We start from the raw sequence: 15,428 nt of genomic DNA on the forward strand, positions 1-15,428 counted from the left end.
GACGCGACGCCGCCGCCGCCACAACCGCGGCCGCCGCTGCCCCTGCGGGCTCGGGTAAGCGGGGAGCGTCGGGAGGGATGAGCTCGGGGAAGGGGAGAGGGGGGCCCACGGCCACGCGCGACCGCGGCGCGCCCCCTCCCGCCGCCGCGGGGTGAGTCACCGCTCTGCATTGTGACGTCACGCGCCGGCCTGACATCTGACGTCACGCCCCTACGCGCGGAGAGGGGCGCGCGGGGAGGGAGGTGCTTCCTTCCCCCCCCCGCGCCCCCACGGGCGCGCGTGACGGCGGCGTGGGCATTCCCCCTCCCCCCGTCTCGGCAGAGGGCCCCGGCAGGGCGGAGGGCACCGAGCCTCCCACGGCGGGCGAGGAGCGAACGGTGACAGCACCACTGGTGCGACCCCCTGGTCCCCCCAAAGAGGCCGTCCCCCAACGGGAAACATGGACCCGGCAGATGGATTTCATCATGTCCTGCGTGGGCTTCGCCGTGGGGCTGGGCAACGTCTGGCGCTTCCCCTACCTGTGCTACAAGAACGGCGGAGGTGAGCCTTGTTCTCGCCCCATGCCGCGGAGGTGCGCCCCGCGGCTTGGGGGACACCGCCTTCCCGCCCCAGAGTGTGTGCCAGGGGGTCACCCCACGCTGGGTCAGCTCGCCCTGTGCATTYGGGAGGCTCGTGGGCCGCCCCGCGAGGGTCCAGAGTCACTCACGGGGCAGGGGGCTGTGGGAGCCCCCCACCACCTGCCCGTGCTGACCTACATCGCAGCGAGGGGAGGGCGCGGAGGCGCCTTTGCCATTCGCTGCGTCCGGGCGGGCGGCGCGGGGAAGGGGGGGAGCAAAAGGGGGGGCCGGGGGGACGGCGGCGGCTGAGCCGGTCCCCTGCCCCCGGCCCCAGGCGTCTTCCTCATCCCCTACCTGCTCATCGTCTTCGTGGGCGGCATCCCCATCTTCTTCTTGGAGGTGGCCCTGGGGCAGTTCATGAAGCAGGGGGGCATCGCCGCCTGGAACATCGCCCCCCTCTTCAAGGGTAACGCCGCACCCTGTCCGCGCCCTGCCTGCACCCTTCCCRTGGCCCCTGCACCCTGCCCAGGGCCCCCGGCACCCTGCCTGCACCCTGACTGTGCCTCAGCTGCCCGCAGCCTGCTGGGGCCGGCAGCACCCTGCCCACGCCCTGCTTGCTCCCCTGCACCTTGCCCGTGTCCCACTGCYGCCCTGTGCCCCGGCCAAGGGTGGCAGCTGCCTGCACCTGTGCCCCTGCCCTGCCTGCCTTGCTTGCCCCTGTGGCTCCCTGCCTGCATGCTGCTGGATCCCCACCTCAGCGGTATCCTGCCAGCTGCCCTCATGTCCTGTGCCATGCTGCCAGCTGTCCCCACCCTGTCCTGTCCTGCCTGGGGCTGCCAGTTTCTCTGTCCCATTCCCAGCAGCTCACCCCTGTCCTGTCCGGGGCTGTCAGCTTCCCCTGTCCTGTCCCTGTCAGTTCTCTGCCCTCCCTCATCCCTACAACACCCCATATCCCACTCCTTGCCAGGTGCCAGCTGCCCACAGGTGCCTGTGGGCTCTGATCTCCCTGTGCCATAGGTTTAGGCCTGGCCTCTATGGTGATCGTCTTCTTCTGCAACTCCTACTACATCATGATCCTGGTGTGGGGGCTCTTTTACCTGGTGCACTCACTGACAGACACCCTGCCCTGGGCCACCTGTGGCCACTCCTGGAACACAGAGCATTGCACGGAGCTGTTCAACCCGGACCTGTGCTACAATGTCAGTAGTAATGCCACTGCCAGCCCTTGGACCTCCAACTTCAGCTGTGACGACATGACCAACAAGCGCTCACCTGTTATTGAGTTTTGGGAGTGAGTGTGGGAACCAGGAGGGTGTCACCTGGGGCCGGGGGTGTCATGCTGGTGCTCAGCACGGCCCCGCTCTGCAGGAACAAGGTGCTGCGTCTCTCCGGGGGCCTCGGCGAGCCAGGGGAGATGAACTGGCAGATGATCCTTTGCTTGCTCACCACCTGGGTCATTGTCTACTTCTGCATCTGGAAGGGTGTCAAGTCAACTGGGAAGGTAATGCTGGCAGGGGGAACATRCATCAGGGCCACTGGCATGAGGGAAAGGGATTGCAACACATGGCACTACTGGCTCCTGCCCTCCTATGCCACAGCCCATAGGGGTGGGAGGCCCATGTTCTGCATTTGTCCAGGAGGTGCAACCAGTTGCTGGGGACATTCCCAGGCTCTGGTCCTGCTGGGATACCTGTGGCGCATGACAGAGAGCCCTGGCCTGGGGAGTCTCACAGCCGCTCACTGCTCTTCAGATTGTGTACTTCACGGCACTCTTCCCATATGTGGTCCTCATCCTGCTGCTGGTCCACGGGGTAACACTGCCTGGCGCGCTGGGCGGCATCATCTACTACCTGAAACCTGACTGGTCCAAGCTTGTTGAGGCACAGGTGAGGGCAGTGGAGAGGGTGGCAGGGAGCTGGGTGCTGGTCACTCCCCTGGCACCCTCATCACCCTCTGACACCTTCCCTTCCACTCCAGGTCTGGATTGATGCCGGYACCCAGGTCTTCTTCTCCTATGCCATTGGGCTGGGCGCCCTGACCGCACTGGGCAGCTACAACCGCTTCCACAACAACTGCTACAGGTAGGGCTGTGCCAGCTGCAGGCAGTCCCCCTGGTGTGTCCCAGTGCCCCCATGGTGTGTCCCCCAGTGCCCCCTGACACCCTCTGACATGCTCTGCCCACAGGGATGCCTACATCCTGGCTGTGATCAACAGCTGCACCAGCTTCTTTGCCGGCTTCGTTGTCTTCTCTGTGCTTGGTTTCATGGCCTCTGAACAAGGCGTGGACATCTCCAAGGTGGCCGAGTCTGGTGAGTGATGGGCAGTGGGTGCCAGCTGGCAATGTGTCCCCTGTGTGACCCCTTGAGTGACACCTCTGACCCCGCTCTCCCACAGGTCCTGGGCTGGCTTTCATCGCCTACCCCAAAGCTGTGACGCTGATGCCCTTGGCCCCGCTGTGGGCCACGCTCTTCTTCGTCATGCTCCTCGTGCTGGGGCTGGACAGCCAGGTGCTGTGGCAGGCAGGGAGATGGGGAAGAGGGAGAGGAGGGGTGTCACGTCCCCACTGAGCCTTGCTTTGTGCCACAGTTTGTCGGTGTGGAGGGTTTCATCACGGGCATCCTGGACCTGTTCCCCCAGCCAGGGGCTGGCTCGCTGCGCCGCGAGCTCACCGCTGCGCTCTGCTGCGTCGTCTGTTGCCTCATTGACCTCTCCATGGTCACGCAGGTGGGGGACACAGCAGGGACACTGCCAGCCAGCCCCACACTGGGCACCTGTACCTGTTCCTAAAACATCACCTCCYGTGAGGTCCTGCTGTGGGGTGGGAGCCTCCTAGGGCTGCTGTCCCCATGTCAGTGGAGCTGCCCATAGCATGGGGGTCTCCATGGTGTCGGGGTGCTGTGGGAGCAGGGTGCCCGTGGCGTGCAGGGTGTCCATGCCAGGCGGGGTACCAGTGCTGGCAAGGCTATGACAGTGCTGGTGTGGAGGCAGTGCTGGTGTGGCGCAGCCGGCACAATGCTGGTGACGCGGGCACCTTCCTGGCAGGGCGGCATGTACGTGTTCCAGCTCTTTGACAACTACTCGGCCAGCGGGATCACGCTGCTGTGGCAGGCTTTCTGGGAGTGCGTGGTCATTGCCTGGGTCTATGGTGAGGCCAGGGGGACACGGTGGGGGGACACAACGGGGACACAAGTGCCCTGGCTGATGCCCTCCTCCCTGCAGGTGCTGACCGCTTCATGGACGACGTGGCCCGTATGATCGGCTACCGGCCCCTGCCCGTCATGAAGTGGTGCTGGGCTGTGGTGACACCGCTGGTGTGCGTGGTGAGCGAGGCCACCGCGCGTGGGGACACGCGTGTGCCACCACCCCGGGCTGTGCCGTGGGCACTGAGCGCCCCCCGGCGGCCGCCTTGAGCACACGCGTGTCGCGACCGTGGGGTGATGTCGTGGGCTGCGGGGGTGACACGCATCGAGGGTGGGCACCACCAGCTCCCTGCCCCGCGGGACCTCACCCCCGTCTCTCCACACAGGGCATCTTTGTGTTCCATGTGGTGAACTACAAGCCGCTGACATACAATAAGACGTACGTGTACCCATGGTGGGGGGATGCCATCGGCTGGGTCCTGGCACTCTCCTCCATGCTCTGCATCCCCTGCACCGTTATTTACAAGCTCCTGCGCTGCAAAGGCTCCTTGCGCGAGGTGAGGGCGATGCAGAGGGGTCGCTTCTGCCTCTGTCCCCATCCTATTCTCAGCTGTCCCTGTCCCACTCCCAGTCCTGTTCCTGGCCTAGTCCCATTCAAATCCTACCATCCACATTGCCATCTCAGTCCCATCCACGGCTAGATCCCATCACTGTCTTCATCACAGTTTCATTCTCATACAAACTATGTGCCCATCTCTGCTGTCTCACTCTCATCCAAGTCCTGTCCCTGTCACCATCACTGTTTCATTCCCAGCCTTACCTGAATTCCACTGATGCTTACATCACTGTCTCAGTTCTATCCCTATCCCTATCACAGCCAAATCTTGTGCACATCCCCATCACTGTCTCCTTGCAATCCCTGTCCCTCTCTCAATCCCACTTAATCCCTTTCCSATCCTAGGCTTACTCCCATCCAAGTCCCATTCCTGTCCTCATTGYTCTCACTTTGGTCAGATTCCCTATCCCACTGCTGTCTCACTCGCAACCTCACCCAAACCACGTCCTTGCTGACATCACTGTCTTAATCCTGTCAGTGTCTCAGTCCCATCCCTGTCCCCATGCAATCTCTGTCCCTTTCTCAATCCCATTTCAATCCCTTCCCTGTCCCAGTCTCACCTCCACCCCTATCCAAATCCCCTTTCCCCACCTCAGTCCTATCCCTGTGCATTGAGGGGAATTCACCAAGCAGTCCCAGATGCTGACACAGTGTCCCCACAGCGCTGGCAGCTCCTGACCACTCCAATCTGGGGCCAACACCACCTGGAGTACCTGACGCCCGAGGCAGAAGCCAAGCTGCTGGCCCCAGAGCCCCCCAAGGAGAAGGCGACGCTCTTCGAGACTGTGATCTGAGCGTGGGGAGGGTCGCGCTGCTCCCGCCCGCCATAGCAATAATGCCAGCACCGCCTCCCACCCATGCTGCCCCATGCCTCCCGCGCCGCCCTGGCCGCCGGCCTCGCTGCAGGGGCGTGAACACAGCGAGGGGGGGTGCTGGGGGCCACGGAGCCAGGGCGGCCGCGGGGCGTGGGAGGGGTCCCCAGCACGGGGGAGYGTGGCGGCCCGGGGGGCTGGCAGGGAGGCCGCAGGCTGGGGGAACGAGTGGGACAGCCCTTCCCTGGCCCCTGCCCGTGGCCCCCACGGCCCCCCACTCACTAACTGCTTCCCTTAGCGTTTGTCTGGTGTAACCCCAACCGCCCCGACATCTGGCAATAAACTGGGAGACCCTGGCAGCCCTGGCACTGCAGGCAGGGGAARTGGGGCACTGGCAGCGGACAACTGAGGGGCGAGGTGTGGGGTGGCACCGGCCTTTGGGGGACAGAGGTTTGAACAGGGTGGGGTTCAGGAATTCAGGGAACCTGGATTCCTCCCTTGGGTGAATTGTGGGGACAGGCTGCTGGAGCAGTGGGGTCTCCATCCTTCTCCGCCGCAGGATGTGGGTGTCTACAAGCTATACCAAACCCCTGTGGACTGAGGCACTCCAAGTAGCCAGGGCTTGCCCTGCTTGTCAGCCCCAAGGGGCAGATTCTGGCCTTGGGGGTCTTGACTGTCCCCAAGGGGTGGGTTGGGATCCAGCTGCATCCCACTGGGAGCTTTTCCCGTCAGCTTTGTGGCTCTCCGCTCCCTGCACTGTGCCATGGGAACAGCCCTGGGCTGKGGAGGGCTGTGTGGACAAGTGGATGAGGCAGCCGCTGGGCATGTGGCCAGAAGAAGTCAAAGGCTTAACCTGCCCCAGAACCTTTGAGCTGCCTGAGCCCTGCCGCAGCAGGGTGCCAGCTGGGGACTGCACGTGCCCTGTGCCCCACACCAGTAGCTCCTGGGGAGGCCGGCTCCAGTGCGTGCGATGGGAACCTGCATGGAAACCAGAGGAAACCACCAGCATGCTGTGCTTGGAGTGGCTGCCTTCCAGTGCCTTGGCTTGGTGTCAGCACGCTGCTGTGCCCAGCATCCCACTTCCAGCAGTGCCTTGGCCACCCCAGGTGTGTGGCTGTCCTGCCCATGAAAGGACAAGGGGAAGAAGTGTTCCCATCTGCCCCAGCCATCCTCGGGCATGGGGCTGGAGCAGTGCTACCATGCCAGGTGTCCATGTCCAGTTGCTGAGATCACCAGAATTCCAGAGGCTCTTGTTTCGGGTCACCAGCTTGCCCCACCACGATACCCTCTCACCCTGCTGGGGTGAGCCAGCACTTCCTGCCCCACCGGCARTGCACACTGTAATTAACACGGGCAGGGCGGAAACATCACTGATAATTGGTGGTGACTCTCCAGCACTGGAGCCTCGTGCCTGGAGCACAGCAGGACTTTCCGGCAGGGCTGGTCTGCGGGACTGGCTGACATCCCAGTGTGTCCACCGCCGTGCGGGGCCTGGCTGGCTCCCCAACACCAAASTGGGGACAGGGTTGGGCGCGGGTTGTGGGGGCGAGCACTGTCAACGCCTTCGCTTCGTGCTGTAACACGCCCCGGTCCCGCCATCCCTTCCTAAAAGGCACGGCTGCRGGGTGTCGCCAGCACAGACGGTGAGAGCACGGCGACCAGGCGGAGGTGGGCAAAGGAGAGGCAGAGGACAAGGGGTAAAGGGGTGCCAAGGCTTCCCTTTGCTGGCTGGGCTTTGCCCGCGGGTCTCCTGTAGCACCGGCGTGTCCCCACAAGAGGGGACGCGACCCGCGTTGTGCCCTCGCAGGGGTAGGCACCCGCAGCACCATGAACCGGATCACGGTGTACGAGCGTGCCGACTTTGAGGGGCTGAGCCGAGAGTTCACCTGCGATGTGCCTGACCTGCATGAGCTGGATTTTGGGAAYTGCATCGCTTCCCTGAAGGTGGAGGGGCAGCCATGGATTGCCTACACGGACCCCAAATACGAGGGGGAGTCGCACGCCTTTGAGGAGGGCGAGTACCCCTCTGTGGATCGGCCAAACAGCTTCTCGGCACTGCGCCTCGTGCACCATGACCTGGGGGAMCCCCAGATCACCCTCTACGAGCACCCCAATTTCCAAGGCGCCTGCAAGGTGGTGACCGAGGAGACCAACTTGGCATATGGGTATTTCAACGACCGGGTGGCTTCTCACGTGGTGCAGCGAGGCGTCTGGCTGCTCTATCAGCACCCTCACCGCGGTGGCTGGCACTGCCTGGCATGGCCCGGCGAGCGTCTCGCTGACTACAAACTGGAGCTGAACTTTCAGTCTCGGCTGTCCCACCTGCGCCCGCTCCGGCCCGGGCGGCCCCTGGTCTCAGCACGAATCCTTTGGGAGCAGAAGCGGGTGGAGGAGGAGCGGGAGGTGCTGGTGGATGAGATCGAGGGGGTGAACGAGACGGAGTCGGAGCAGGCGCTGGCGGCCAGCAGCAGCCGGGAGTACGGCACCACACTCTGGCAGAGCTTCCACTTCAGCAATGCCACCAGCCTCAAAGCCGGGCTGTCCTTCACGCTGACCGTGGAAGCCTCCAACATCTTCACGGTACAGAAAGGGCGCAGCGAAACCAGCACTCGCAGGCAGCGCGTGGAGGTGCAGCTGCCGGCGAAAATTCCCCCGCGCACAGCGCTCAGCATTCAAGTSCTGCGGAAGGAGGTGACTCTCTCTGTCCCGGTCCTGCTCACCATCACCCAGAACGAGAACGTTCGTACGGAGATGGGCGAGTACCGCAGCGTCTCGGGTACCAATGTCAGTGCCCGCTATAGCTTGAAGCCWCTGCCAGCCAAGGGCAGGGAGCAGGCAGCCRCCACGGGGACAGACACAGTGCCTGGCACCGGGACGGAGCTATAGCTCTGTGCTGGTGCCAAGCAATGGCCGTCCCCTCCATGGTGTGGGACTCACGGTGACACCAGCGTTGACTCCAGCATCCACCCATGGAGGAGCCAGGAACTGCCCTGTTTGGTTGTGTCCGGTGGCTCTGGCTGGCAGGACCTGCCGGCGCCTCCTCCCATCCGGTATTTCCAATAAACCCCCTTCCCCAACCACTGCAGTCTGCTGCTACCCGGGCTGAGGTGGGAGTAGGATAGGTGGGACATTGGGCTAGGAGGAGACACCAGGTTGGGGAGGGACATCGGCATGGGCGGGGGAGACACACTCCCGGGCTGAGGGAGGAAACGTGGGGTTGTGGAGGACACCGGGCTGTGGGGGGACATCGGGCCGGAAGAGCCAGAGAATACCAGGGTGGGGGAGTTGCTGGGGCACAAGGGAGAGCTGGGGACACCAATCTGGGGACACCAATCTGGGGACACCGGCATGAATGGTGTATCCGGACAGCTGGCGGGACACGGGAGGAGGGAAGCGGACGGACACTGGGTTGGCGGGGTCAGGGGACCACGCCCGATCCGGGGGAGCCGGGGACTCCGAAACGTCCGGGATCCACATAAACCGGGCTGGGGTCACCACCGCGACCCGCTCCCTACCCCAACCCCTTGGACATGTGCGTCCCCACGGGCCCATCGCAGGGACCATGCCCGGGGCCATCGGGGCAGGCGGAGACGCTCGCGGCACAGCGGAGGTGCGGGCACCGGCCGGGGGKCACAGAGCGCCGGTAGAGCGGGGCGGCGGGGGCGGGATCTGAGACGCGCCCCGCCCCGGCCCCGCCCCCAGCCCCGCCCCCCACGTGGCCGCCGCCGCCGCCGGTCTCTTTAAGTGATGCAACCGCCCGCGCGCTGAGCCCGCCTCCCGCGCGCCCATTGGCCCGGCCGCCGACCGTACCCCCCTTTCCATTGGCCGAGGCGCGCCGCTCTCACTGCCGATTGGCTGGGCACGGCCCCGCCCCCAGGCGGGCTGTGGCGGAGGCGGCAGCATGGCGGCGGCGGCGGCGGCGATGGCGGTGGAGGAGGCGGAGGAGGCGCTGGGGCTGTTCACCGGCATCGGCCTCAGCGAGGCCAAGGCGCGGGAGACTCTGCGCAAYGGGGCGCTGAGCGCGCTTCTGCGCCGGGCCGTGCTGCAGGTGCGTACGTCGCGGGCCCGCACCCTGGTTCCCGGTCCTCGATCCCCAGTACCCCGACACCCTGATGTCACCTCGGGACCCGGCCACCCTGGGGCTATCCCGGCACCTTAGTGCCTGGTACTCTGGTACCSAGTGTCACCCTCGGGACCCGGTACCGCGATCTCCGGTGTCACCCCGGTAGACTGGCACCGTGGTCTCGATGTCAGCCCCGCGACACCATCCTTCCCGGTTCCGCCTCCCGACCCCGCCGAGCGGCCTCGGTCCTTGGCACTCCCCTGCCCCACCCCGGCTCCCGGTGCGGCCGGTTCGCCGGGACTCGGGCCCCGGTCCTGCACTGACACTCCCCGGGGCGGTGGCAGGCTCGGAGCACGCTGGGCCCGGCGCTGGACAAAGCCACCGGGACGCTTCTGTACAACACGGCCGCCCGCCTCAAGGACCCCAAGCACCTCGGCTTCCTCGTCGGCTACATCGCTCGCAGGGAGATCCTCACCGACCTGCAGCTCAGCGGTACCATATGGCCCYGGCCCCCGCCCGGTCTCGGCCCCGGGGACCCTGCTCTTCATCCCTGATTTATCCACAGCTGCCCTGGAGTACGTGAGGAGCCACCCTCTGGAGCCCCTGGATGTGGCAGATTTCGAGCAGGCCTGCGGTGTGGGGGTCTGCATCACCCCCGAGCAGATCGAGGAAGCGGTGAGTGGGGCTGTGACCCCGCCGAGACAGCATAGGGCACATTGCACGGGCTCCTGCCGTGCTCCTGCCTGCCTCACTCACCCCGGTGTCTCTGTCCTGCTCCCAGGTGGAAGCCGTGATCAGCAAGCACCGAGCAGAGCTGCTGGCAGAGCGCTACCACTTCAACATGGGGCTGCTGATGGGTGAGTGGGGACACCGGGGTAGCCTGTGCCTGGCACTGGTGGCTGTCACGTCCTTGTGCCTGACTGCCATGGCCACTGCCTGCTCCCCTGAATCCTGAGAGCCAACCCTTTGCCGTGGGGAGACATCACCCTGCCAGATCCCCTGTGTGGGCAGGGCCACAGTGCCCAGCGATAGGGACAGTCCCGGGGCAAAGGCTGTGGTGTTCTGCATCAGTGGCCCTGGCTGAAGCTGCCCTGAGCTGGGCCCTGCCCCTCACCCACKGGGTGCCCTGTCCGCAGGGGAGGCRCGGAACCGGCTGCGGTGGGCRGAYGGGAAGACCATCAAGAACGAGGTGGACCTGCAGGTGGGTGYGAGGGCACTGGAGCACATGCTGCTGTGCTCCTCTGGGCATGCTGTGACTGGTGTGGGACCTCGCAGCCTGTCCCCTGGAGGGCCCAGTGCTGGAGACAGCCTGCCCCAGCTAGGTGCAGGCAGAGTGAGGAGACTGACAGCTGGACAGACAGCTCCAGGCCTTAGGGCACAGGGAGCCATTTTGTTTCCTGTCTGTGTCACTCTTCTCCAGGTGCTGCATTTGCTTGGGCCAAAGACAGAAGCTGACCTGGAAAAGAAACCAAAGGTGAGGCTGGAGACTTGGATGGTATTTTKCTGCAAAATGTCCAGGCAGGATTCCAAATAGCTCTTCTGAGCTGAGCTGCCACCATGGGCACAGGTGTGAGGGTGTGCTGGGGACAGCAGGMTGYGCCAGGAGGGGAAGGTATGTGCTGYAGCTGGGCACTCARCATGCTRTGCTGGTCTCTRCAGGCATCAAAGGCCCGGCTAGCCCCRGCAGAGAAGCAGAAGGTGGCTGTGGTGGAGAATGGTAAGAGACTGTTCTGCTCCCCAACCCTTTAGTTCCTGTTGGGACCTGCTTTTGAGCTTGGACCTGCGAGCTGTGGTCTGGGAGCTCAGCCCCATCTCCCTGCAGGTGACATGGGCACAGAGACACAGTCGCTGCTGGAGCAGCTGCGGGGAGAAGCCCTGAAGTTCCACAAGCCGGGTGAGTGTGAGGAGCCACTGCCATGTGTGGGGCCACTCACTACTCTGTGCCCATCTCCAGTTCTGTGCTGCAGAGGACTGGACATGTCCCATGTCCTTCCCCGCTGACTTCTGGGCTTGGCATGGTTAGGGCCGTGCTGCAGCCCTGAGCATATTCTGCCTACAGGAGAGAACTACAAGACTGAGGGCTACGTGGTGACACCCAACACTATGGCCCTGCTGAAGCAGCACTTAGCGATCACGGGTGGGCAGGTGAGGTCATGTCCCAGCCTAGCGGTTCCCTTTGAGGGTGACACAGGGTCTCTTGTCAGTGCCACTGCTGTCAGGGAAGGTAAGAGTCTCCTGTTGAAGGATAGAGATGTCTGCTTTCTCCCTGCAGGTGCGGACACGGTTCCCTCCTGAGCCTAACGGGATACTGCACATCGGCCATGCCAAGGCCATCAACTTCAACTTTGGCTATGCCAAGGTAAAAAGCACCAAGCTGCCCTGGCCCTGCCTTCCCCTACTTCTTGGCTGCTGGCCTGGCCCTGTGGTCCTTCAGGGAGAAGCTGCTCACTACCTCCTCATCCCCAGGCCAATGGTGGCGTGTGCTTCCTGCGCTATGATGACACCAACCCCGAGAAGGAGGAGGAGAAGTACTTCACAGCCATCCGGGAGATGGTGGAGTGGCTGGGTATGGCTCAGGAGGGGGARGGCAGGATCAAGCCAGGGTGCCAGGGACACCCCTGCGTACAGGTCTTGTTGCTGGGCCTTTGGGGTTCCTCCAACCTGTTCCATTTCACCCATCCCTACAGGCTACCAGCCCTATGCAGTGACACACGCGTCCGATTACTTTGACCAGCTCTACACCTGGGCCCTGGAGCTCATCCGCAGGTGAGCATGCAGGSCAGTAGGAATGCACTGGGGTGGTGTTGACATCCTATGCCATRGCCAGGGCTCCCTGTTGCCCAGGAGATGGGCCACTCATGTCTGGTGATGGCATTTCCCCTCCGTAGGGGTCAGGCATATGTCTGCCATCAGAGGGTCGAGGAGATCAAGGGYCACAACCCACCGCCCTCGCCGTGGCGGGACCGGCCTGTGGAGGAGTCACTCCTGCTCTTTGAGGTACTCCTGGCTGGAACRGGTGCTGCATGTCTGTGGGGTCTGGATCTGTGGCTCAGCTGACAACTTCCCGCATCTCCACAGGACATGCGAAAGGGCAAGTTTGGGGAGGGGGAAGCCACACTGAGGATGAAGCTGGTGATGGAGGATGGAAAGATGGATCCCGTTGCCTACCGTGTCAAGTTCACTCCACACCACCGCACTGGGGACAAGTGGTAGGAAGGGCCTGCTGGGTCCTGGCACGTGTGGTGGGGGTGGGTCTGGATTTTCTGGAAGTGGGGAGGTGCAGGGAGTTGAGCAGCACCATGCTCTGCCTCAGGCTGACTGTGCCTGCCCTACAGGTGCATCTACCCCACGTATGACTACACACACTGCCTCTGCGACTCCATCGAGCACATCACGCACTCCCTCTGCACCAAGGAGTTCCAGGCCAGGTGAGCACCGTGCATGGCACGGCCCGGGGCTGAGCTAAACCTGTGAGCAGCTGGCTGCGTCCTGCTGGCTGCCAGAGTGCTGGGGGACAGCACGTCCATGCAGCTGAGCCGGGCTGTGCCTGTACCTCCCTTGCAGGCGCTCCTCCTACTTCTGGCTGTGCAATGCCCTGGATGTTTACTGCCCTGTGCAGTGGGAATATGGGCGCCTGAACCTGCTCTATACTGTTGTCTCCAAGAGAAAGATCATCCGGTTGGTGGAGACAGGTGCTGTGAGGTAGGAGCAGGGCCAGCAGCCAGGATGGGGCTCACCCAGGAAACGTCTGGTGGTCACACCGGTGTTTTCTCAGGGACTGGGATGACCCRCGGCTCTTCACGCTGACAGCTCTGCGCCGGCGAGGCTTCCCCCCTGAGGCCATCAACAACTTCTGTGCACGGGTGGGTATCTGGGATAGGATGGGACAGGAGAGGTGGATGCATGCCCTGGCCAGCATGGTGATGGGAGGCTGTCCCTCAGGTTGGTGTGACAGTGGCCCAGGCGACAATGGAGCCGCATCTGCTGGAGGCTTGTGCCCGGGAGGTGCTGAATGAGCAGGCCCCCCGTGCCATGGCTGTCCTGGAGCCCCTCAAAGTCACCATCACCAACTTCCCTGCCGCAAAGGTGAGACTGCTGTGGGCTGTGGTGGGAGTGGAGTTCCTTGAGATCAGCATTCACACCCTCTTTCTCCCCAGGCACTGGAGATCCTTGTGCCCAACTTTCCCGCCGATGACAGCCGTGGTTTTCATAAAGTGCCCTTCCAYCAGACCATCTACATCGAGGAGACAGACTTCAGGGAGGTGAGACAGGACCATACTGCCCTCACTCCTGGAGCTACAGCTTGTGCAGCAGGAGCCTGGCAGCACTGGAAACGGTGTTGGTGCTGCCCACAGAGATGATAGGCAGATGTTGAGCACCTGACTCTAACTCCTTGATGTGCCAGCAGCTCTGATGGGCACTGGGCTAATGCTGCCCTCAGCCTGGCCAGGTCATGTCCAACCAATGGTGTCCATTGGCATGTCCATRGGAACATCCCACAGCAACATGGGAGTTCAAACAGCCCTGAGATCACTCATCCCTGGGATGGCAGGAGTGGGGACAGAGGGACATGCTGGACCTCTCATACATGAACTCTCATACAGGAGGCAGACAAGGGCTACAAGCGCCTGGCCCCTGGGCAGCCAGTGGGGCTGCGCCATGCTGGCTACGTCATCACCGTCCAGAACGTCATCAAGGTATGTGGCTGTGGGCACTGGCGACACAAGGCTGGGCTGTCGAATGTCAGGACATGGACGTGCCCCAGCAGGGAAGGCCAGTGATGGTCGCAGTGAGGGCCCAGGCTGCCTGTGTGGCTGGTCTCTGCCAGCCCTGTGCCTCACAGCGGGGAACAAGGTGTCCCTGAGGTGTGGGGCTGGGGGTTCAGCCCTGGGCCTGCTCTATGGGATGGGGCAGCTGCCTGATAGCTCATCTTCTCATCCTCAGGATGTCAGTGGGCGCGTCATTGAGCTGGAGGTGACCTGCACCAAGTCGGACGCGGCGGAAAAGCCCAAAGCTTTCATCCACTGGGTGTCRGAGCCGTTGGCATGTGAAGTGCGGCTCTACGAGCGACTGTGAGTACCTGGCTGCTAATGGAGGCTGGCACAAGGTCAGCAGTGCTGGGGCTGCAGCACAGCTGTACATCACTAGGCCCTGCTGGGCTCTGCTCAGCCCTTTGGTGGGGAAGATGGTGCTCTGGGATCCCATGAGTGGCACCATGTCCCCTCATCTGGCAGCTTTGGGATAAGACTCTGTCTCATGGCAGGTTTTTGCACAAAAATCCTGAGGACCCTTCAGAGGTGCCTGGTGGCTTTCTGAGTGACCTCAACCCTGTGAGTAGTGGCAGCAGCTAGGGTTATGGGCCTTCGGGGAAAGTGGGGACCTCCTGCACCCAGTCCTGAGGCACCCACTTCCATGTACACCCTAACCCTCTTGGGGCAAGGCATTACTGTGTCTCTGAGGGGAGCAGGGCCGTGGAGAGGACAGAAGGGTCAGGGTGCTGGCTGAGCTGTCTCCTGCTGCCAGGACTCCCTGCGTGTGGTGCACAATGCCCTGGTCGACAGCTCTGTCCGCTCCGCCCGACCCTTTGACAAGTTCCAGTTTGAGCGCCTGGGCTACTTCTCCGTGGATCCAGACAGCAAGGAGGGGAAGGTGAGCCCTGGGACGGGGGCAGCAGGGCAGCCCCCACCCACTTGTGCGGCACTTCCTGCTCGCCATGGCACTCTGAGCAGACCCTGTGTTTCTCCCCAGATGGTGTTCAACCGGACGGTGACGCTGAAGGAGGACCCTGGCAAGGCCTGAGGGACCCACTGCTGCTACACCACTGTGGTGTTGCTTCCTCGGGGGTCCTTGCATACCCCCAGTGCCACCGTGCCTTGGTGCAGCCCCCTGGGGTGCCCCACAGCATCGCCTCAATAAATGGAGATCCCAGCCCATCTCCGCACTGTCACTGCCTCCTGTTCTATTGCTCAGTCTTGGGGTGCTGGGATGGGGGAGGTCTCCTCTTTGTAGCCCTGATGAGCTTTAGGTTGGTGGAGTGTGTGTGTGGGGTATCTTTCTTGTTCTGGGAGCACGGAGTCTGCTCCTATCTGCTGTGTAGCACTGGTGTGACCCCATGGGAGCTGCAGCTCCCCCAGCCCGCACCATAAGGTTGGACTGGGGTCAGGGCTGTCGCRGTGGAATGGGGAAGTGTCTCCGTGGGGTGCAAGCTGGGTGCAGGCAGGACAGGTGGGTGCCGGTGAA

General features: G+C 63.3%; 3 protein-coding genes across 3 annotated transcripts; all 3 read left to right on the top strand.

The window, feature by feature from the left end:
• Positions 1 to 6: 6 nt before the first annotated feature.
• On the top strand, positions 7 to 5,482 carry SLC6A8 (solute carrier family 6 member 8). Its single transcript, XM_057390322.1, has 14 exons — positions 7 to 54; positions 322 to 540; positions 892 to 1,023; positions 1,575 to 1,848; positions 1,926 to 2,058; positions 2,309 to 2,443; positions 2,535 to 2,638; positions 2,742 to 2,866; positions 2,952 to 3,064; positions 3,144 to 3,281; positions 3,600 to 3,702; positions 3,777 to 3,877; positions 4,084 to 4,254; positions 4,976 to 5,482. The coding sequence occupies exons 2-14, from the start codon at positions 453 to 455 to the stop codon at positions 5,105 to 5,107; spliced, it is 1,749 nt and encodes a 582-aa protein (XP_057246305.1). The 5' UTR covers positions 7 to 54; positions 322 to 452; the 3' UTR covers positions 5,108 to 5,482.
• Positions 5,483 to 6,634: 1,152 nt separating this feature from the next.
• On the top strand, positions 6,635 to 8,223 carry LOC130589140 (epidermal differentiation-specific protein-like). Its single transcript, XM_057390329.1, has one exon. The coding sequence runs from the start codon at positions 6,953 to 6,955 to the stop codon at positions 8,009 to 8,011; it is 1,059 nt and encodes a 352-aa protein (XP_057246312.1). The 5' UTR covers positions 6,635 to 6,952; the 3' UTR covers positions 8,012 to 8,223.
• A 788-nt stretch (positions 8,224 to 9,011) lies between these two features.
• Positions 9,012 to 15,129, top strand: QARS1 (glutaminyl-tRNA synthetase 1). Its single transcript, XM_057390340.1, has 24 exons — positions 9,012 to 9,173; positions 9,533 to 9,680; positions 9,754 to 9,863; positions 9,970 to 10,045; positions 10,325 to 10,389; positions 10,609 to 10,662; positions 10,848 to 10,905; positions 11,011 to 11,082; positions 11,248 to 11,333; positions 11,461 to 11,547; positions 11,655 to 11,754; positions 11,876 to 11,954; positions 12,077 to 12,185; positions 12,267 to 12,397; positions 12,524 to 12,616; positions 12,753 to 12,890; positions 12,964 to 13,051; positions 13,131 to 13,274; positions 13,346 to 13,450; positions 13,793 to 13,885; positions 14,133 to 14,260; positions 14,452 to 14,518; positions 14,712 to 14,837; positions 14,937 to 15,129. The coding sequence occupies exons 1-24, from the start codon at positions 9,027 to 9,029 to the stop codon at positions 14,985 to 14,987; spliced, it is 2,355 nt and encodes a 784-aa protein (XP_057246323.1). The 5' UTR covers positions 9,012 to 9,026; the 3' UTR covers positions 14,988 to 15,129.
• Positions 15,130 to 15,428: the final 299 nt, after the last annotated feature.

Source organism: Malurus melanocephalus, unplaced genomic scaffold, assembly GCF_030028575.1.
Source record: "Malurus melanocephalus ecotype Western Australia unplaced genomic scaffold, MMel_1.1 scaffold_24, whole genome shotgun sequence".
Taxonomy (NCBI): domain Eukaryota; kingdom Metazoa; phylum Chordata; class Aves; order Passeriformes; family Maluridae; genus Malurus; species Malurus melanocephalus.